This window comes from Clavelina lepadiformis, chromosome 4, assembly GCF_947623445.1.
Source record: "Clavelina lepadiformis chromosome 4, kaClaLepa1.1, whole genome shotgun sequence".
Lineage (NCBI taxonomy): Eukaryota > Metazoa > Chordata > Ascidiacea > Aplousobranchia > Clavelinidae > Clavelina > Clavelina lepadiformis.
This window is the reverse complement of record NC_135243.1, coordinates 4,783,975-4,804,801: the sequence shown is the minus strand read 5'-3', so window position 1 is coordinate 4,804,801 and position 20,827 is coordinate 4,783,975. Positions and strand designations below refer to the sequence as shown.

At 36.1% G+C, this 20,827-nt stretch overlaps 5 protein-coding genes across 7 annotated transcripts; 1 reads left to right on the top strand and 4 right to left on the bottom strand.

The window, feature by feature from the left end:
• Positions 1–4,879: 4,879 nt before the first annotated feature.
• On the top strand, positions 4,880–6,903 carry LOC143453110 (tRNA-splicing endonuclease subunit Sen34-like). 2 transcript variants are annotated; one of them, XM_076954262.1, is made up of 2 exons: positions 4,880–5,194; positions 5,469–6,903. In XM_076954262.1, exon 2 carries the CDS (start codon positions 5,469–5,471, stop codon positions 6,483–6,485), a length of 1,017 nt encoding a protein of 338 aa, XP_076810377.1. In that variant the 5' UTR covers positions 4,880–5,194; the 3' UTR covers positions 6,486–6,903. The 2 variants fall into 2 exon arrangements, with proteins under 2 accessions (XP_076810377.1, XP_076810376.1); XM_076954261.1 differs by having other exon boundaries at positions 5,452–6,903.
• A 106-nt stretch (positions 6,904–7,009) lies between these two features.
• LOC143453111 (putative defense protein 3) lies at positions 7,010–8,368 on the bottom strand. The gene is made up of 3 exons (XM_076954263.1): positions 8,076–8,368; positions 7,715–7,943; positions 7,010–7,154 (listed from the first exon to the last, which is right to left on the bottom strand). Exons 1-3 carry the CDS (start codon positions 8,287–8,289, stop codon positions 7,010–7,012), a joined length of 588 nt encoding a protein of 195 aa, XP_076810378.1. The 5' UTR covers positions 8,290–8,368.
• A 1,515-nt stretch (positions 8,369–9,883) lies between these two features.
• Positions 9,884–11,966, bottom strand: LOC143452216 (putative defense protein 3). Its single transcript, XM_076953101.1, has 3 exons — positions 11,330–11,966; positions 10,639–10,867; positions 9,884–10,184 (listed from the first exon to the last, which is right to left on the bottom strand). The coding sequence occupies exons 1-3, from the start codon at positions 11,538–11,540 to the stop codon at positions 10,040–10,042; spliced, it is 585 nt and encodes a 194-aa protein (XP_076809216.1). The 5' UTR covers positions 11,541–11,966; the 3' UTR covers positions 9,884–10,039.
• A 1,110-nt stretch (positions 11,967–13,076) lies between these two features.
• LOC143452141 (putative defense protein 3) lies at positions 13,077–14,928 on the bottom strand. The gene is made up of 3 exons (XM_076953001.1): positions 14,619–14,928; positions 14,251–14,479; positions 13,077–13,335 (listed from the first exon to the last, which is right to left on the bottom strand). The coding sequence occupies exons 1-3, from the start codon at positions 14,836–14,838 to the stop codon at positions 13,191–13,193; spliced, it is 594 nt and encodes a 197-aa protein (XP_076809116.1). The 5' UTR covers positions 14,839–14,928; the 3' UTR covers positions 13,077–13,190.
• A 4,131-nt stretch (positions 14,929–19,059) lies between these two features.
• Positions 19,060–20,484, bottom strand: LOC143452756 (uncharacterized). Of its 2 annotated transcripts, none has more exons than XM_076953837.1 (6): positions 20,358–20,484; positions 20,149–20,223; positions 20,008–20,079; positions 19,612–19,707; positions 19,438–19,542; positions 19,060–19,362 (listed from the first exon to the last, which is right to left on the bottom strand). In XM_076953837.1, coding segments are annotated over exons 1-6 (423 nt in total). In that variant the 5' UTR covers positions 20,431–20,484; the 3' UTR covers positions 19,060–19,360. The 2 variants fall into 2 exon arrangements, with proteins under 2 accessions (XP_076809952.1, XP_076809953.1); XM_076953838.1 differs by having other exon boundaries at positions 19,063–19,362; positions 19,612–19,704.
• Between the last annotated feature and the right edge of the window lie 343 nt (positions 20,485–20,827).

The window sequence follows — 20,827 nt, the reverse complement described above, 5'->3', positions numbered from 1 at the left end:
GTTTTGTAAATTTCAGCACAAATTGTACATTTAAAAGTTTTTTCAACGGAATGAATGTTCCCATGAATTGCCAGCGCGGTTTTCTTCAGAAATGATTTACCACAAACTCCACATTTGTACGGTTTGAAGCCAAAGTGACTTGACATGTGTCTGGAACGGCTACTTTGGTGTCTAAACGTTTTGCTGCACTTGGGACATTGATACTTTTGCTGTTCATTATCAGAAACTGATTGTTTGCTGTGCGTTTCCATTTTATTTAGTTTTGAATATGCAATTTTCCTCCTGTTTGTTTTGCTCGGGTCAGAATTTTGCAATAATGAGAGACCGTGTTTTGTTTCACTTTGATTCTGGTTATTGAAATACCATTTTGCAGTGTCCATATCTTCCACCACTTCCGTTTTCACTGTGTTTTCCGAGTCTTGCTCCAACGCAGAATTATGAACATATTCCTGGTTGTCATGATTTCCTACGTCATCTGCATTTACATGATAGGGAAATACATCTTTTAAGCTGAAGCTAAGGAACGGTTCTTTTACCTGGCAAACATTACTTTCAACTGTTTCTTTCTGATTTTGATGATCAAACATCTTCGGTATTTTATCACCGAAAATGTCGGGATCTGCGTCACCATCCTCTGAGTGATCGACTTTGGTAGCGACTTCTTCATCTTGACGAGTAATATCTGCAGCTTCATGATTCTGACAAAGCTGACTTGATATCGGAAACACCCGACACAGAGTTTCATGCAAACATCGGACTTCAATTTTCATGTCCTGGCGCATCTGTTTCAACTCCTCCAGGATAAACTCTACAAGTAATTCTAGCGATCTGGTTTTACATTTTTCATCAGCAATCTGGTGGTCTCTCTCCATATCATTGATCAGCAAAAGAATGAAGTTTTTCTAATGCAGTTTTCAGTTAACAAACCAAATATGAGAATGACAACAAAAAATGACCTATCCTGAAACGAAAGTCATGGTTTTAGCAAAAGAACGCATAAAACAAATTAGCAGTATTAGCACATTAATAATAATTCGCCAACGTCATGATTTCTGTTGCAGTTTTAAATTTACAACAAAATAAAAACTAAAGAACAGTCATTTATAAATTTTTTTCCAGTTTTTCCATGCAAAACATTTACATAACAACTATATGTACTGTATATATATCTGTTTGTATTACACAAGACATTTAGACAAACAGAAGTATATGGACACAAGCTCCGATTCTACAGTGCTTTTATATATATTTGTTACTTAATAGTTTTAACATTTTATACCTTTGACTTCTGTACTTGCAAACAAATTTATACGAAAAATTAAAAAAAAAACAAATCATTGAAAAATGTTGATTAATTTATAACATAATCATAGTCTCATAATCATTTGCTAGCAAAACATTCATGTAGTGGAAAACAAACCAAACAGAATAAAAACTTTGTTCATAGCAAAAGTTAGTTTCAAATTATGCAACATTAGCAAGATGTGTCTGCATGTTAGCTGTTAAAGTCAACTTTATCCCATAAATCTTTGCACAAACTGGACACTTTTGAGTTTTTCCATTGCATGGACAAGTTTATGTGTGGCAATTGTGTCCTGTCGAGCAAATGTTTACCACAGATGACACACTTCTAAGGTTTGACACCAGTGTGAATTAACAAGTATCATACCTAAAAACACTACAGCACAAAAAAGATGTTGCAAATATTTCACAACACCACACATATAAAAACTTTTATCAGGAAAATAATACAAGTTTAACAGCAAGAAACAGACCAATGAAAATGCGTATATTCGATCAAGTTCCCTTTACGGTGTGGAAATAAAACACAAATCAACGTTTGTTAATTGCTAATCACCATCGTCTTCATTTAGTGCAACTTTTGTAGCATCACCATGTGTCTGCATGTCTTCATTCAAAAGCATTCTTGACCCATAAACCTTAGCAAAAAATGGGTTACTATAGTCTTCTTTGCTCAAGTGAACTAGTTTATGTCTTGTAAGTGTGTCTTGTCTACCAAATGCTTTACCACAAACCACACACTTAAAAGGTCTGATGCCTGTGTGAGTTCGCATGTGTCTGGTCAAGCGACACTTTTGTTGAAAAGTTTTGCTGCACTCAGAGCATGGATAAGTTTGTTTTCGTGTTTTACTGGAAGTTGGTTGGCTACCATGCAATAATTTAGCCGGCGTTTTATGTCGTTTTAATCCAAAAGGCTTTCTTTTTTTTATTTCATCTAAACCAAACAACTGCGAGGTTGACAAACTATACTGTGTTTTACTTTGCTCCTCGTCGTTAAAACACCATTTTAAAGGATCCACGTCTTCCTCAACTTCGACTTTTACTGCGCTTGCTGAAGTTTCAAGTTCGCATTCCTGCTCCCAATTATGAACAGATTCGTCAGTCCTGCTATGGTGACTTTCAATTTCACCAGCTTGATCTTGGTTAGAGTATCTATTCCTTAAGTTAAAGTCCATGAAGATGTTGGAATCAGCACCATCATCATCCTGATAATCCACTTCATCGATATTGATCTCTCCAGCTTGAAATCCACTGGCACTACATAGAGAACTTGATATCGGCAAAACTTGACGGAGAGTTTTATCCAACTGTCTGACTTCATGTTTCATGTCCTGGCGCATCTGTTTCAACTCCTCGAGAATAAACTCGACTAGTATTTCCAATGATTTTGTTTTACATTTTTCTTCAACACTTTGATGTATTTTTTCCATATTGCCAAGTAATGAAGAAGTAAGCTTATGTGCTTATCCTGGAAAAGAAATTTGACTTTTTAAAAACGAAACAAAACAGAACGACAAAAGACTGCATTAAAGAGATAGGGCATTAAGACTATTGGATGCAAACTTTGCTAAACCTTATAAATTTTCATGTAGTTTCAAGATAATTTAAGAGAAGTGGAAAATTAAAGTACCGGTAACTCAAAGTGAAACATTAGGGTCCTATGAAGAATCTTATTGCTCACCCAAAACAGGTGGAAACTAAATAATCAGGCTGCATTTTCACACCGATGCTATGTTTATTTTAGCTATGGTAGTACATTCTGACATCAAAAATAACATGTAAACTTGTAAATATCTTTAGCCTTTTTACATTAACAACTTTGCCAAAAAGAAAGGATGACGATAGAGTAACAGATCTTACCATTAAAATGTATTTATATTACCACTTTTCAAAATTGTCTTATTATCCTAAACAAATATATAAAGCACAAGAAGCAACACTATATGCTAACAGTAAAAATGAGCAATAAAAAATACGAATCCGGCCCACTAAACAGCTTTGTTTATAGGGGAAATGAGTTCCCATATTGTTCAAGTTAAAAGCTGCATTATGCATTAGATTGATTAGAACATGTCTGTTTAAAGATGTTCTTGTCCAAAAAACCTTAGCTCAAAAAGAAAATTTATGAATTCTTTTACTGGAATGGTCGAATGGCAAATTTATACCTTGCAAGCGTGTCCTCTCTGACAAAAATTTTTCCTATAATTTTACCTGATATCATACACCATTTATGAATGAGTTGACACTGTGATAACTTTAATTGGCATTGATTTCCTTGGATCTATTAATTACTTCTGTCAAGTGCAATGGCTGTAGTTTGCAACTCAGTTGGAAAGTTTGCTTTTGAAGTGCGAGATAAATATGCTAATAAATCTAACACCAACATAGCCTAATACCTTTCGCAATTTTGTCCCGGTATTACATGAAATTAATTTTAAATCAGTAAATAGATACATTACCCAAACTTTCCAGTAGCTCATTTGGTGTGCATCAATCAACATGTAACTTATGCAACTATATGAAGTTACAGTGTTTGCAATTGAAAATATGGGATTTTCATACTTTCACATTCTGACTTTTGGACTTAACGGCGTTGGGGCAGCCTATAGGCTTCAATAAAAAAAATATGAGGTAATAATACTCGATTTTGAAGCTGGAGTTGTGAGTGCAAAAGTGAAACAGAGCCCAAGTGTGTTCAGCAATTATGTGTCAGATAGGAAACTTTGCCAAGTGCGCGAGTAACTAGGTTAATATTAATTCCGCGTATAATTGTTATTGTTTCATCGTATTGTTCGGGACCGGGGGATTTCTGACCCAAACAACAGCAAACTTTGCAATCTGGGTTATGTGCAGCTAAATGCAACACATATGTTATTTGCAGATAAGTTCAAGTGCTGCTCAAACTAAGCTTAGATGCTAACATTTTCGTTCACTATCGCCGCGGACCGTGCAACACTAATTTACGGAACATTTTAATATTTTTACGGATTTAAAAAACGACGTAACTATTTCATCTTCTTGCATATAATATATAGGTCATACATACATCCCGTTGTTAAAGATAGCAAGTTAGGTTATGAAAATGGGTGTTCAAAAAGTTGATTTTTGCTATTTAAGGTTTTAGTGGAGTTAGATTTAGATTAGAAGGTAGATTTAGGTTAAGTTTAAGTTACTATGTTATGTCATTTAAGCTCGGTTAACAAAAATCTGTGAAAATCAGCTTCAAACACGATTTTTCCAGTGGAACAGTGACATCCTTTAAAAACTATTTTAATCTCTTTCTATTCTTTCCCATAGATTATGTGTTTTATAAATAAATGATAATTGTTTAGGTTAAACGCAATAATTTAACTTCACAAAAAATAATACTAGATCCGTAAATCTAATGCTAATTATTTAGTATGTAAATAATTCGTTAATTATCATGTTCTTGGTGATATTCCAAAAAATTAAAAAACATCTTATTTTTGTGAAACTTAAGACTGTAGCTACTTATAAGGGGAAACCCAAAAAATACTCACTCCGAAAGAATTAAAATGCTTTTTACATTTTACTAGCCTAGGCCTATGTCTGAATAGGATTAGTAATATCATATTCAGATTGGGGGCGTACGCAATGAGGACAACTACAGTATCGGTAAACAAATTTACCAGAAAGTAATATTATTATTGTTGATTTTATTGACCAGCCATAAAGATTAAATTAATAGTTGTCATACTTACGTCAATCTGTGTTTACTTATTAATGATTACGGTAGGACGTTCATGAATACTTCACGTTTATCTTCTTATTGTGAAGGATCAAAACAAGGTAATAGACAACTGATAGACAGAATGAGAGCAAGTGTCATTAAGAAAAATCGATGATACATTTATTCTAAGCCAGAGTTGAGGTTCCTATATTTGTCATATTGTAGAATTGCCTATGTAGAAGCACACATTTTTTGGTGTTTTATATTATTTAGAGTACCAAACATTGTAACTGTAGCTGTTTTGAGCACCAATTAAACTCATTTTTACCACTATAAGAAGCAACTGCTTTGTATGATGCTCTTGCTTGCTACATACTCTGTGCAGTGAAAGAGCAAAACAGAGAAAAAGTTTTTTAAATTCTGTTTTAACATGTTTCTTCTTTTGTCGAAATTTGCAGCTGCAAATTGTTTTTAGATGTTAAACGAGGACAATATGGAAACCAACCAGGATGTGAGTGAAGTGACGATTTATAATTGTCATGGAAAAATCCTTGTTTGGAGTTCTGAAGACGTCCAGTTGCTACGAGAAAAATATCGGATTGTGGGCTCACTTAGCGGATGTTTTCCTCGAAAGTCAAGACAAAACTCTCAGCTAGGAATCCCACTTAACTTGAGCAAGATTGAGGCAAAATTTATCCTGAATTTTGTCAATTCCAAGATGTTGGACCAGTCTAATTTTCCTACTGATGTTGACTTAAGTGGATACAAGGAGAAGATCAAAGACGAAAGATTAAAACAATATGAAATTCAGAAGCGGCTGAAACAGGAACAGAAGTTGATCGATTTGGATATGATGGCGACGGACATTAAACGTGGAAAACAACTCAAGTTAGAAAAACAAGAAAAGAAAAATGATTTGACTAAAATTGATAGTATTGAGACCTCACAACCAATGGCTACTTGTCGAAATCCCGACATTGCTCGTATTGAATGTAAAAATACAGCTGATTCTGTTTGCAGTATGGATATGTCCAGTACTGCCACAGCAGAACACGCTGTTGTGGACTTCGAACAATTTAAGTTATCAGAAATTGAAAAGGTGGAGCGCTATGGAACAGAACAAACTTGGGTTAGGTTGCCTGAGAAAAGTCAGTTTGACTTCAGATATCCTTCGTTAAGCTCTTCAGATATTGAACTATCTGCTGATGAAAATATCCAGTATGAAGTTTTTCGCGATCTCCATCACCAAGGTTACTTTTTAACAGACGGTATGAAGTTTGGTGGACATTTTCTGGTTTACCCAGGTGACCCAGGTCTATATCATTCTACTTACATTGCATACTGCGTACCCTTTCAAAAAAACTTGTCCCTAACAGATTACTCAGCTTTAGGCAGACTGGCCACCAGTGTTAAAAAAACTCTCTTGTTGTGTTCTCTGGATGAAAATAATGATGTCATTTATTCATCTATTGCGTGGTCAGGATTAGCATGATTTGTAGTAGGTACACTGTTTGTAAAATCCCTGTATAATTTACTGTAGTTACAATGTGATAATGTTTCTGGCATTGGCCTTGGCATTCTGGCCATGACAAAAATGGAAGGCATTGTTGACGAGCCCGAGTTTGTACTGTACAGCAAAACTGCAAACCAATGATAATATTTGGAAGGTGGATGACATTGATGCTCGCCGCCAGATGTAATTTTCTCCGTTGTATCGACAGTGATGTACAGCATCACTAAATACAGTCGGTAGTTTGTAAACGCCTTTGCCTAGCTTGGGATGTTAGATGTCGTTGTTCAACTTGAAGGTATACAGCTTTTAAGTAGACATGTTCCATCATAACCTGGTCAAACTCGACGGCTCAACAGCTGCTTTATATTGGTGACAAATTTTATTTCTTCGTTATGTAATTTATACGTTTCGTTTATTTACAAAATCTTATTGAAAGTATATGTACATGGAGTGATTATGTATGTTATTGCCCACTGATTGCTAAAAGTGTTAAACGCTTAGAATTAATACCTAAGTGCAGCTGTAATTAGAAAATTGAACATTGTAAGAATCAAGTTGCAGTTGCTGTATAGCAGACGTGATGCTCCATTGATTGTAGAAGATTTCAACTGGACCCAAAAAACAGAGCGCGATGCAGCTATGGTAGCCCTGTAAAAATTAACGTCAATGGAGTTATCCGTTAACCTGTTAGGTTTTGTGCTGTAATATTTTTGTAATGTCTTGACTCTTATGCAGTCATCGGCTTGCTTATGCAAATACCTAAGCTTGCTGGTGAACATTTGGATTAAATTGGCGGAAAGTCGAAAAAAGCTAAGCTTCACGCCCCCTTCAGGCGTGTCTTCAAGTGTTATGCCAAGACACATATGCTGGCAGTGATTTTTAGACGTCGGACTACTGCTCTCTTCCACTATATAGGCTTAAGGCAACGCAACTGACACCGGCAGTGTAGGATTACTGTAACGTTTTGCTGTAATATTATACATCCCGATAGGGTGTGGTTATTGATGACGTATGGTGTTGTTGCTTCTATATAACGTACACCCAAAAACACATTAATAAGACAGTAATTGTGTGTATTCTGCCGGGTCCATTTACTAGCGTATAGACTACCCACACTTGCGTAAGATGACTTATCAAATGACCGATGAAAGTGTCGTTCAACGAAACTTGTGTATTGACTTAACAATTTTGATAAAACTGACACTTACACAAACTGTATCTTGCCGTATGACTTCCCCGGCACCCATTCGTAAACGTCGTTGTGTGTCTTCAGCATTGTATTGCTGTGGCTTACGGTATCGTTGCCTTCATCACAAGCGATTAGTTTTGTATTGGCTGGTGGGCTTCTCCATGTACCTCTGGCACTGTGCCCATTGGGTGTCCTTGCCTGCAGGAGGATACCTTTGTAGCCAGTGGTTTGGTTGTCCTCCACCCAAACTACGTAAGATCGAATGTAGAAGAAGTTAATTGGACCTTCATACCCATTGACGAAAAGGATTGCAAATCTTTAAATTACAAGTATTCATCCCCATAGCAATTATGAAGTGAAGTTTGTAGGAGAACTTTTACCTCTCACAACGTCTCCTACACTGTGGTTTAAGGCCATTGTGACGACACTGTACCTTGTCGACGTTTGCCCTGAAATAAAGACAGTGGAAGATCCGTTGAGTTTATGCCTGGGCATCATGCTGTTGCAACTCGATGCTGGCGCTCCACTCGGATACCCAGATGCGGTTTGAGAACCAACGAAAGTTATAAAGATGACCAGGTAGACCAGCATCATTCTCACAAGAACTCTTAACTCAGATATTAATTATGTTGGATTTTAAACTATTGTATACGCTGAATATTCAATATGCTATGATTAATTGTATGTATATAATATCTACATAGGGAAGGAGATCATACTACGACTATGTTTTTACATAGGCTACTCCACGTTATTTATCATTACTTTTTATTTGGGAGACGTTAGAAGAAATTCGTCCATTGTCGTTAACCTTTTGCGAATTATTTTATGTGCAAAAGATCTTGACTAGTTTACTAAAGCTGTGTTGGTTTTTGTTCCTATTCATCTGCGTTTATGATCTCTGTTCTGTGTATATATTACGCTTCAGTTTCTACTGCTGATAAACTGTTTACGACGCTTCTGAATGCGGTTCAGTACTCTATACAAGAGAAATTGTTAATACGGACGATATTAAAAATGATACCTATCCTGTATTCTTTTTTTTTCAAAATGCGTTTTTTGCATGATTTTGTGCTGTTCAGGATTCGCTCAATAACACCAACAGACATTGGAGACACTTTACAGACGGAAGTAACATAATACTTCTGTCGGAATCCTGACGTATTGGCTTGCATGCATATTCTATCCGCTCCGTATAAGGCACTGTTTACAATGCGTTAAAAATTATTATTATTATCTATATAATTATTTTTGCGTGAGCATCAAATACCCCTTCAGTACAAAGTTCTCTTCCATAAAAACAAGGCATCCAAAGTTGTCGGGTTTGTCTTGTAAACACTGAATATTATCATATCATTGTGCGGACATTTTTGTTTTTGCTAACAATTAGTTTGCTTTCAACATAATGGTCTACTTGTTGAAATATTGATCATTTCCTAGTGAAGTGCTGCAAAGAGTGTACGGATGCAAACCTAATGAAATGATTTCATATGTAGCCTAATAACCGCTTTTCGATAAAAATCTGTCATTACATTTAGCGCTATCAATAGTGTACGTATCTTTGACATATATGGTTGTGCTTTGGTATCTTCCAGCCAGACAATGCATCGGTTTACTCCGGGAGGTATTTGGACCGATAATGCTTTGCCAATGTTTACTTTGATAATAATTAATTCATAAATGCTGAGGTTATTGTAATGTGATCACGATCAAAACGAACCTAATTTGCCACGGTTATAATCCATCAAAACCGTTCAAGTTATTTGCCTGGATGCCTGTAAACGATTACGCGAGCTCTCAAATGATGTCGGGTGTTAAATTTTTATAATTCTTGGCAATAATTGCAAGTTGTTGGCAGAGACCATGATAGTTGCGAATGTTAAACAAACATGAAACATGCACAATTACCTAGGCCAAATTTTTACAAATTTAAAGGTTAACCTTTATCTGTTACTCTTGTACACTAATTTGAACGTTGTGTTGTGTTTTGCTTTTTTATGTCGGAAAATCGCGATAAGAAAGATAAGATGTCTATTGAACATTTGATCCCATCCTAAGGATTCGTTATTCAGTGAACCAGAACTTAAAAATGGTTAATTTAAGTTTTTTGTTCGTAAGTACCAGGCTGTTTCTTTTGGCTTAAATTAGACTGAATTTACTTTTCTTGAGTTCAAACCACTTCTTAGTTTTCTTAAGTTTTCCATTATATTTTCGTTACAATTATGTGTGATTGTACTTGACGACAAAATCCAGAAATTGTTTGACAACGATATAAAGCAATTAGTGAGGTTACGATGTGTATAACTTTGTATATGAGGATTAATATTTAAGAATTTAACAAATATTAATGAAGCATAGTAAACATCAAGGGTGCAAAAGTCGTTAGCAGCAAGTAGTATTTGCTGAAAATAAGGTGACAGGCTTCACCAGTTACAGTCGAAGATTTCAACTGAACCCAGAAGACATCGTGGTTTTCAGCCACAGTCGCCCTGTAAAAGAAAACAGACTTATAGTAGCATCGCATAATACGAAAGAAGAAGTAAATTCAAACGACAAAGCAAAATTCAGCAACAGCATGACCCTGCAATTGATAAAAGGAAGAAGAAGAATAGGGACAAGATATGGGCATTGAAGCACGTTCTAAAGCGATACCTTACCTGGCAGTGCAAACTAAAACATACGTAACTACATAGCAGCCACGGTATTGGAACAACATGAAAACGTTTATAATAAAACACTGTTTCAATACGCTTATCATGATTGTTACAGTAGCCACTGCCAATAACAAAGTACAAGAATAATCGTTTTTGTTGGAAGCACTGTATAAGTAGGCTACTTGGGCGTCAGTGAAATACCTCAAAATCAATCAGTATGAAAAGAATATAGAAGGTTCCAGCAAAACAAAATGTCCCAAACTATACGGCGTAAAACAAAGTCACTTACACAAACTGGAGATCCCCATAGTTTTCCGAAGCTTCCCAATCAAACCTATGAGTGTTTGTCTTTAATTCTGTGTTGCTGTGAGTCACGGCGTCGTCTGTGCTACTGCAAGTTATCAGCTTTGTGTTAGTCGGTGGGGTTCTCCAGCGGCCAAGTGCGCTACTTCCATTTAGGTTTCTTGCTTGTAGCAGGATACCTCTGTAGCCTGTGGATTGATTGTCCGCAATCCAAACTGTATGCATAAAGGTCATTTGTGTCAAGTAAATTGTTGCTGATAAAAATCTATTGATTAGTTAAAGCAGTGGTTCTCAAACTGGGGTCGGCGAGACAATTTTCTGGGACCGCGAAGCACCTTCCAAAAAAACGGCCTTACTTGCCATCAAGGCAAAGCTCGAAACCGGTTGTATGTGATTCACAATATTAGGGTTACGGTGTCCAAAACGGAACCAAACAAAGCCGAACTGGTTGCAAAGAAGCAGATACACCCGTCACATTGATACCATAAAAACCAACCTGTTGTTCTGTGTTGATTTTTTAAGGGACCGTGAGGCATTTAAAAAAATGCTAGGAGACCGTTGCGTAATTTCTTTCAAAAAAGTTTGAGAACTGAGATAGAGATAGGTGAACAGTTGATACAGGTAAACCTTTGATAGGTTCATTAGTTAAAGAGCAAGGTTTTGGTCATCGCAATTACCTCTCACGACGTCTCCTGCACTGTAGTTTGAAGCCATTGTGACAACACTGTACCTTGTCGCCGTTTGAGCTTGGATAACTTCGTTGGTAGACGAGTTGACGTGTCTGGGTGTCATGGTCGTGCAAACACCTGTTGGTGCCCCATTTGGCAACCCCAAAGAGGTATGGACACAAGTGAAAGAGACAAATGCAACCAGGTACAAATAGCTCATTTTTATGATCTTCTTTGGTTTACAGATAAATCTCGATAAAGAAAAATACAGTCTTAGGATCTTAACAGAATCATAGATACGTAAACCAATAACTTGTTGTTGTAGTATATATGAGGACTAGAACTTTCACAAAACTCGAGCCGACCGAAACTGTGCATTTGGCTTTTAACCGAAGTTTCTTAAGTCATTTTTTTCGTAACTCACATATTCAGTTTTATTCTTCAAGCTGGTATCGCACTTCTGATATACACAATACGTCTTTCTGAATAATCTACTGATAACCGAATCTTATATTGGACTTGTTTATCGCGTAACTTCTTTACACTACGACCAAGCTCTGCAAGTCTTGCAACTGTGGCTTTAACCTGAAAGTATCAATGTATAGAAATGTTAGAAAAAGTATCGATAATCGTTAACTCCGCACAAATCTATTGCCGTGTTCTCACTTCTACTGCAACGTGCAAGTTTGCCAATACCAATAAATAAGTATTACGATGCAGCGCGGTGTATGGCCATAATGCCAAGTCATTGTAAGTCAGAATAGATGAAGTACATAGCATTTTTTTCCGTTCGAATGCATTTGCTAAATCCAAGCCATCTCATCTAGGAACGTTTTTTTACAATATGTAGATTTTTTTTTTCTGACCAGCTCAAAAAACCAATCGCCGTGACGTCGTCATTACTACGTGAACAAGACATTATCACTATGACACTAGTTGCTTATTATTCTGCGTCGAACCGTTACTTTTTTACGCCGCTTGCACAGGGCTCTTATGTGCTGCCTCTATGCTATGCACAATTGCACATGCTTTGTGCTACCTGCACTCATTTCTATTTCATTTTTCCACTGATGCACTGTCAGTGCAAATGTATGTTATTTATACGCTTTCTAGACCTTGCAGTTTTAAACTGTTTTGTAAATGTGATATAACTTTGACTATACCAAGTTGACAGTCACTCAAATAAAAGTTCAGATGAATGTCGCCAGCACTCTGGTGATAAATCCCGCATTAACCCGCATCCACAGATTTGTCACAAACTATTGGCTCAAGTTTATTGCATTTGTTTATTTATATTTCTTCTGATCATCAAAACAAAACAAAACTGTCATCAGGAGAGGTTATGTAATTGATTTTGCGCAGGAAGAACAAAGGCACTTATAAACATTTTTTTCTCAGTGAGTTATCAGTTAACTGTTAGAGTTCGAGTTAGAGTTTAAAAATGTGCAGCCTGCATGTTTGTCGACTAATTTAACATATAATAAAGCATGTTATAGTATGTATATTTCAAAACAAAAGGTTAACAGAACAATTTCTTTTCAAGTTTTTTTGGTGCAGTTGTAGATTATGTGCAGGCACCTGTACCAGACAAGTTTGCAATTGGTGTTAAGAATCAAGTTTAGTTTCAACCGAGATGTAGCTGTATATATTCTTGATTAATTTTCAGTAGCTGGCTAGGCAACACATTTGTACGCAAAAAAAAAACAACCTCATTTCCTTGCGTATATTTGTATTTTTCAATGTAATTGCATTCTACTGTATCTCAATTTTTATTAAGTATTTTTGTTTTTTAGGATTTTTGAGGTTTCTTTCTAGAAGTCTTACGTAATAAATTTCAACAAATTACATCGAGCCATTCTAAATTTCAGAACTAACGCTGAAGCAAAGTGGATATTAGCAGTGTAACCGTCGTCAACAACAAATGACAGTTACTGTACAGTTGAGACGCTCCTCCTGTTAAGGTCGAAGATTTTAACTGAACCCAAAAGACATCGTGGGTTTCAGCTACAGTCGCCCTGCAAAAGAAAACAGACTTATAGCAGCATCGAAAAAGAATATGCACATTAGCGCTTTTTTGCAGCTAATTTTTAATTGCTTTGTTTTGAAAAAAAAACGAAAGGTTTTCACAAGAACTTTTCTGTCTCTTGGTTACCATTGTTTCTCTCCATCGTGCTTTTGACAACATGTTTTGAAGCACAGTATGTCGTCATTTACGGGACATGTTTGTGTGATTGCGATAATGCAGCTGGTTGATTAGCCTGGTTTCCTACCCCGGGTGTAACCGCCCCCTACACACAGTGGAACCAGAACCTTTTTGGTAATTGCATTTTACATGAAACCTGATATTTGGTGACTTTAAAAAAAAGCCACGACTACCAGTCAATGATTGTTTCATAAAACTTGACTTTATAATTTTGAGATATTAGCGTATTCTACCCAAATATTAGCTTCTGTCTGAGATTAGGCCTAATGATTCACATATGAGCGAGCCGATGATATAGCCAAAGACAAAAATGAAGAGATGGCCATTAGGGGGTGGTCACAATCGGGATATTCTTATTCTCTTTAGTTCATCCTATGCGGGACCGATTTCTTTTTTCCTCTTGGGCATTTTTTTGGAGAGTTCGGCGCAACGAGAAGGCGGCATTTCGAAGAGAAATATTGATATATGTGCAACTTGTCAAAATCGTTGTTTTGAACAATGTATACTTTTCCCAACATGAACAATTTGTTGAAAATCTTCCAAACTATGAAAATCCGATCATTTCAAGACAAGCAGTTTTTGAGTAGCTAGCTATTGAAAACTGCTGTGTGCAGATTACATTTGGGTAAATGCCAAATTATTGCTCACCGAGGCGAGATGGGATTCCTCCTTAAAACGATAAAATAAAATTAGTCGGTAAACCTTATACCCACAACTCATAACTTACACGAATGCTATGCTTCCGTAGTCTTTTGATGGTAACCACTCGTACACCGCATCGCTTGTTTTCAGCGTAGTGTTGCTATGTGTAACCGCGTCGTCAGCTTCAACACATTTGAGCAGTTTCGTGTTCGCAGGTGGAGTATTCCAACGGCCAAGAGCGCTGTCTCCATTCAGTGTCCTTGCCTGCAGTAGGATGCCCCTGTAGCCTTCAGTCTGGCTATCCTCGATCCAAACTATAAATCCGCGGTAGTGAAATATAAAGGTTAAAATAAGCTCCTATAAAGGTTAAATTAAACTCGTATGTGTTAACGCCAATCGTTAGCAAATGCGTATACTGTATATCATATAAGAAAATATTTGAGAAAATTATACCTTTCACTACGCTTCCTGCGCTGTAATTCTTTGCCATTGTGGCGACGCTGTACCTTGAATTAGACAACGACTGGGTCTTTATATAATCAGTCGTGGATCCGCTTACTAAGTGACCTGGCGACATACTTGTGCAAGCCTTTGTCGGCGCTCCATTCGGTGTTGCCGAGGTTGCTTGCACATAGAAATATGCGACAAAGATTGCTACGTAGAAAGATTTCATTGCGGAGATTCTGCTCTCAGATAAACGAAGTAATCAAAGGTATTGTCTTAATCTTACTGCAATAAGAAAAATCTACACGAGAGAGTAAAACATCAAGTATTTACTTTTGCTGATTTTATAGATGTGAAATAGAAAAAAATAAGAAAATATCTTTACGCTCGACGATCTTTGATTTTATAAAATATAAAAAGAATTGCTTATGTAAAATCCTTCTGTAGATCCATCTAATGCTTGCACTGTTCTGTGTCTTCTTCTTTATACTATTGTAAATGGGATTTTTTAGACCTTCGACGTAGAACGTCAAACTTCTTGATTTTATGCACTGCTCATCACTAATAGTTGGAGAGAATGGCAAAAAGCTTTGAAATGACCTAATAAGTGTCTTGACGAGTTGTAAATACTCGATTTTGGAAAACATAAACGCAAGTTGATACCTTTTCAAACATTATCAATGTTTCAAGATGACATAAAATCGTTTTTAATTTTTCCGCAGCTTTTAGTTCAACCGATGACCACCAGGCTAGCTGCGCTGCATCTGCACATCATCATCATAGTGCTCTGTATGATAATTGATCTATCTTGTCTCGTTTGGTCAAAATCCGTTTGCAACCGTTTCTTTTCTATCAATCATTGAAACCATTTTGCTTTCTGGATGACATATAACCTCTCTGGTTATGTAACTATGTCCATGACAGAGTAAACAAACATTTCCACGTACATGATTTTTTACTGGGCTCCTCGTTGCACCTGCAGGCCACTAAAGTGACCTTTAGACAATGATCAACTTTTGTCTGCTTGTTTAGCCACCCACGGACCTCGTCCATTCGCATGATACTTTAAATTGTAAAAGATTTACAGCCTTTAATAACTACGTTACTACCTTTAATACGTTTACGTAAATATGAAGATAAACGATACAGCAAACAATTCTTCGAACCGATATTTGTCAAACAAGAATATACAACCAACATCCTTGCGGCTTGTTATATATCGCTTTTTTTCATTAACTTTTTTATTACTTTTTTCTTGACGTTTTTTGTTTTGTTACAGTTGTTTTGACACGACCAATAAGGAAATATATACAGCTATAAAAATGTTTAAAATACAAATTAAAAATACAACATAATACTATAAACTAAAAATTCTTTAAAAATATTTTGATAAGAATTTCAAGGATATCTTGTAGGGTACGGTTTGTAATGCTTTAGCAAAATGCATATCGACTCTACGGAAAAAAAACGTTTGGTTTGGTTTCAAAATTGTTTTATAAACTACCAAGTTGGTTACAACATATTTTTGTAAAATTCTAATTTTCCCTTTAAGACGTCAGATTGATATCTTTTTAATCGATTTGCATGTTTTTATATAGCTTATATGATACACTTTATAACATTCTTCCTCTTCCGCATCTAAGCTACAATATATATGAGCATCCACAAGTGCTATTTCATATGAAGTCTCAAGTTATTTACAATTGATCAGCAGATAAACATTTTCAATTCTGATTCTACTCGACTCGAGTAACCCTCATAAACGCAACTAATAAGTCAACCATTGCACTGTAGTACATTGGCGTTCGACAAACAAAACATCTATATTTAGGAGAGTGGTTTGTTTGCGCAGTTTTATTACTCCATTTATTTATTATTAATACTTGCTAAAAACCTAATAAAACATAGGCTTATAACATAAGTATAACAACAGTTTTTTTGTTGACTCTTACATTTAGTCGAGGTTTTGTTTTTTACCTCCTTTTGCTTTCAGCAAGTGATTGCATCACAGTATTTTTTATACATGATTGTAAATATGTTCAAATTTCTTTATACATGATTGATCAATATGTACCAGGTAATGAAGTAAAATTTGATGTTACAACTTTGGTATTTCTTGCCACTTGGCAATTTTAACTTACTTTAACCCATGCTACGCCAGGTTTCACTCTTTACCATGCATACTCAATCGGATCACTTGCTCGGAACAGGTGCAACTTATATCGCAGTGCAGGCTGAAGTGAACTCAGTACGCTGCGATTTCTTCAAAGCCACGCCATACAACAAACGAAATACAACTGTCGAAAGCAAAGAGCAATACAGCATCTTAAGTTAAGGAACCAACATCGTCCTGTTCTTTTGCCACAATCTTTCTCATCCAAGATGTTACGAGTTGTCCCAACTGATATAATGAGCAGTGTGGCAAACGTTCTGCTATTAAACAATAACTAGGTTATACACTTGATGGACAACATAAAAACTAACTTAAAATCTTTTTGTTTGAGCCAAACTCAGCATCATTTAAAGAAGTAAATAAGGCGTTTGTTTCGTAAAACAGGTTTATCTCATGATTGTAAAAGCAAAAATATATTTGCCGTTGGTAAAATATGTTTAACTTTAAAGACTGTTATTACTTATTACTGTTTCAAATGTCAGAATTTTAGATTTATCTATACATTTTACTAATTTATCGACAATGTTTGCTTTTACTGGAAAGCTGAAATTGTTCACCTAAGACACTGTATCAAAAGTTACAAAAATTCCTTTTATTCGGCCAGCGTGCACATGGTAATGAAGGTTTAATCTAAAACGCAAGTTGTCCAGCTTTGTAAGTTAGTTCGGGTTCGGGTTAACGATATAAGTACTGTACCGATTTCAACTTTAAAGAGTTCTTTGCTTTGGGGAGGGAGGGCTCAAGCGAAGTACGTATCAATCTCATTGATCACACGAACTAGAAAGGTATACGATAAAGGTACCATACACTATAAAGAATGTGGTTAAATTTATATCACAATAAACTATCTGACGACACACGACAAATGAGAACGAAGCCGTAGCGGTGGCCATAAGACACTCGACCCGCACATTACAAATTTTTCGTGGCACTGTAATGACGTATGGTAAACACTGTAACACAGCGTTTCTCAAACATTTTTCGATTGCGTGCCACTCATTCGTTTTTCTGCTTATTTGTTATTACCGTTATTACTATACCATAACACCAATGAATAGCAAGAAAACACAATTTAATTTGATAGATGCAACTGTTTCTTCTGCACAAGCTTGTCTATCCGGTAACCACTGAACCATCTGGTAACCATTAGCCCTAGCCTAGTTACTAGTTAGACAATCGCACCATGGTTGCTTGGTTTTCTTTGTTGTCTTAGATTCTAACACAACGCACAGTGTACTAAATGATGCCGTCATACTTACCCTTATTATACGTAAAATCATTCATCTGAAATAATAGATTAAGGATAAGCAAAGCAACACAACTTCACAGCTCAGAAGAAATTCGTTTGTCACAATGCAAACCGTGAAGTAGTCATAGCCTACAACGAAGGAAAACAGATGTATAGTAATGTATTTCTTGTTTAGTATTGTTCGAAATTGGAACTGTCCGCTAAACAGGATTCGCAGTTATTGAAAGATCAGCGCTGGAACCATTCGGCTGTCGGTTCTTTATTTCTGAATTAATAATTCTTTATTGCTGCAAATAAAGAATTTCAAACTGTTTTGAAACGGATGCATGACCGCTTGTTGCAGCAATAATTTGCGCAACCTGGTGAGAAAAGTGTTCTAAACAGCGTTTTAGTGCTCTTTACTTCAAAACAGTAAGGCAAGCAAAACTTTGAAATTAAAAATGTCTGATTAAATATTAATTGACTCAATGTAAAGGAAAAATGGTGAGCCAAATATTTGGGAGTATAATTGTTAAACAGAGCACCAACGTGTATGAAAATATCAATAGGGTGATGCTTTAAAATTACCAAACAGAACTAGAAATTCCAGTTGGCTGTTCCATTGTAATATAGCTAGAATAGAATAATATAGATAGCTCTTCCGAATGGCCTAACCATAAATTTCAAAACGTGCCGGCTTTTATTTATTCCTAGCGCACCATGATCCCTTTTCGCAACCGACTTAGCCATTTTAAACTTACGGCAGTGCACATAAAGCACAGTTTTACAGCAATACTTTCGATTGTTCCTTGTAAATTCGCGCAGGGTGCTTGCTATCAAAGATACACCGTTAATCTACATAAAGCAAGAAATTTGTTGCCGGCGAAATAGTTATCAAACCTTAAATCAATCACTTTATATACCTCGATGTCAAAAACGTTTCTTGACAAAACCTGCACTTACTATATGAGTTACTGAGCATTTTTTGTTTAAAACACTTCCCGGTACAAGGTACGGCTTCAACTAGCCTCGAATCTATTTGTCATGAGAATTGAGAATGTTTCACTTAAAAATGCATGTTTATTGTTTACATTTGCGCAAAAGTAAAAAATCTTCGAATAAAACCATGTTTTGATATATTTTGTAATAACTAAAAAAGCAAACACATTAAAAAAGCGATTAACTAAACAGCACGATCACTTCACATGATCAACTTTGACGTAATACATGATTTAATGTTTGCCATGATCTGATGGTGGATTAAGCATGCTAATGTCTCCAGAATGGTTCGTTCAACAATCTCTTGCACTCTACATCGGCAGGTTGGTTGTTGAAATTTATGGAGAATCCCTCTAGAAAAACATTTCACAACAGTTAGCATTTTAAACGTTTAATGATTTTAATTCTTACGTTATAGGTCTTATTACAAAGTTCCAATCGTAGATATCTGAAGAGGAACACAGTCAGGATAGTGTAAACCACAGCCAGATGAAGGACTAGTTTTACACCGAACATCATCCAACTTGTTTTTTCTATAAAAATTTCAAAACAAACTTAAGCTTGCAAATTACGCGATGATATTTTTAAGCAAGGGTACTCACTGCTAACGAATAGAATTCTCGAAATTCTGTTGCAACAGTTTCTTCTGTTTTGGTTGGCATTAGAGTCAGATGTGTCGTCGGCTGGTACGACAGCTGCTGATAAAAGTTTAATAACCAGTTAGAATTCTAAGTAGGCCGCCATGTACGTAGTTTTCCTTAGACACATTTAAATTCATGGATATTGCTTGCTTTGCAATACTAAAACCATCTCAGTCAATCACTATTGGATCAGCGCCAAGAACTAATCGAAATATCCATTGATTTGAAAACAAAAGCGTGGGAACCAAATAAAGACAGTTGTTTGATGCACAGCTGTGAACAGAGGCGGTTAAATTAGTGAAATGTTGAACAGGTTCATTTTGATTAAAGCAACTTACTGCAGTCTACAGAATTTACCTTCGTTTTCAGCTTCTTGTATGTCGGCAGCAGTTGAAGTAGTCGGGTTGCTGAATGGTGTTGTTTCTGGAACTATATGATTAGGAGAGAATCAATTCAATGTGAAGACAAATTACTTATGAAAAAAGTTACAGAAGTTACCTTCATCGACGTCGTCTTCTTCGCTTTTGGGTACGTTTGAAGTCGGCGGGTTTGTAATTGGTGCTGATTCTACAGCTACATTTAACAGAAATCAGTTGAATTCATCTAGTCACTATAATTAACGTTGACCAAATTGAATACTGCGTTGCATAATATCTACGTTTCTGTAGATCATTCCTTTCGAACACCACAAGGTTTGACACACTAACCTGCGACAACAATTCCTTCCTCTTCGTTGACTATGAAGCTCGTATCCATTGTATTGGCGGCTGAAGTTGTCATGTTTAAAACAAAACTGAACAAAAAATACTTACAAGATAAATCAACCTGAAAAACTGTTTCCGATCAAAGTCTTTCCCACGAAAAAAAACTCTTCATAATCAAATACTTGCAAGCAAGCCGTTTATCACAATATCAGACCTGTTTAAACGTAACAACTGTCCAAACTGTATTGCCCACTGGCGGAGAAACTTTTATACGTCTCCAAACTGGTTTACAATCCTAATTTTAGAAATATCATTTAAAAGCACTTCAATATGGAAGATACGCATCTTAGCAAAACCTCAAAGCCAGATGAGGGGTAAATATAAAATCGATTGTACCGTTGATCGCTCAAACCCACACCTGGAATGAACCTCCAAACGCAAATCGCGACGGATTTTAACAAACCACAGCACGT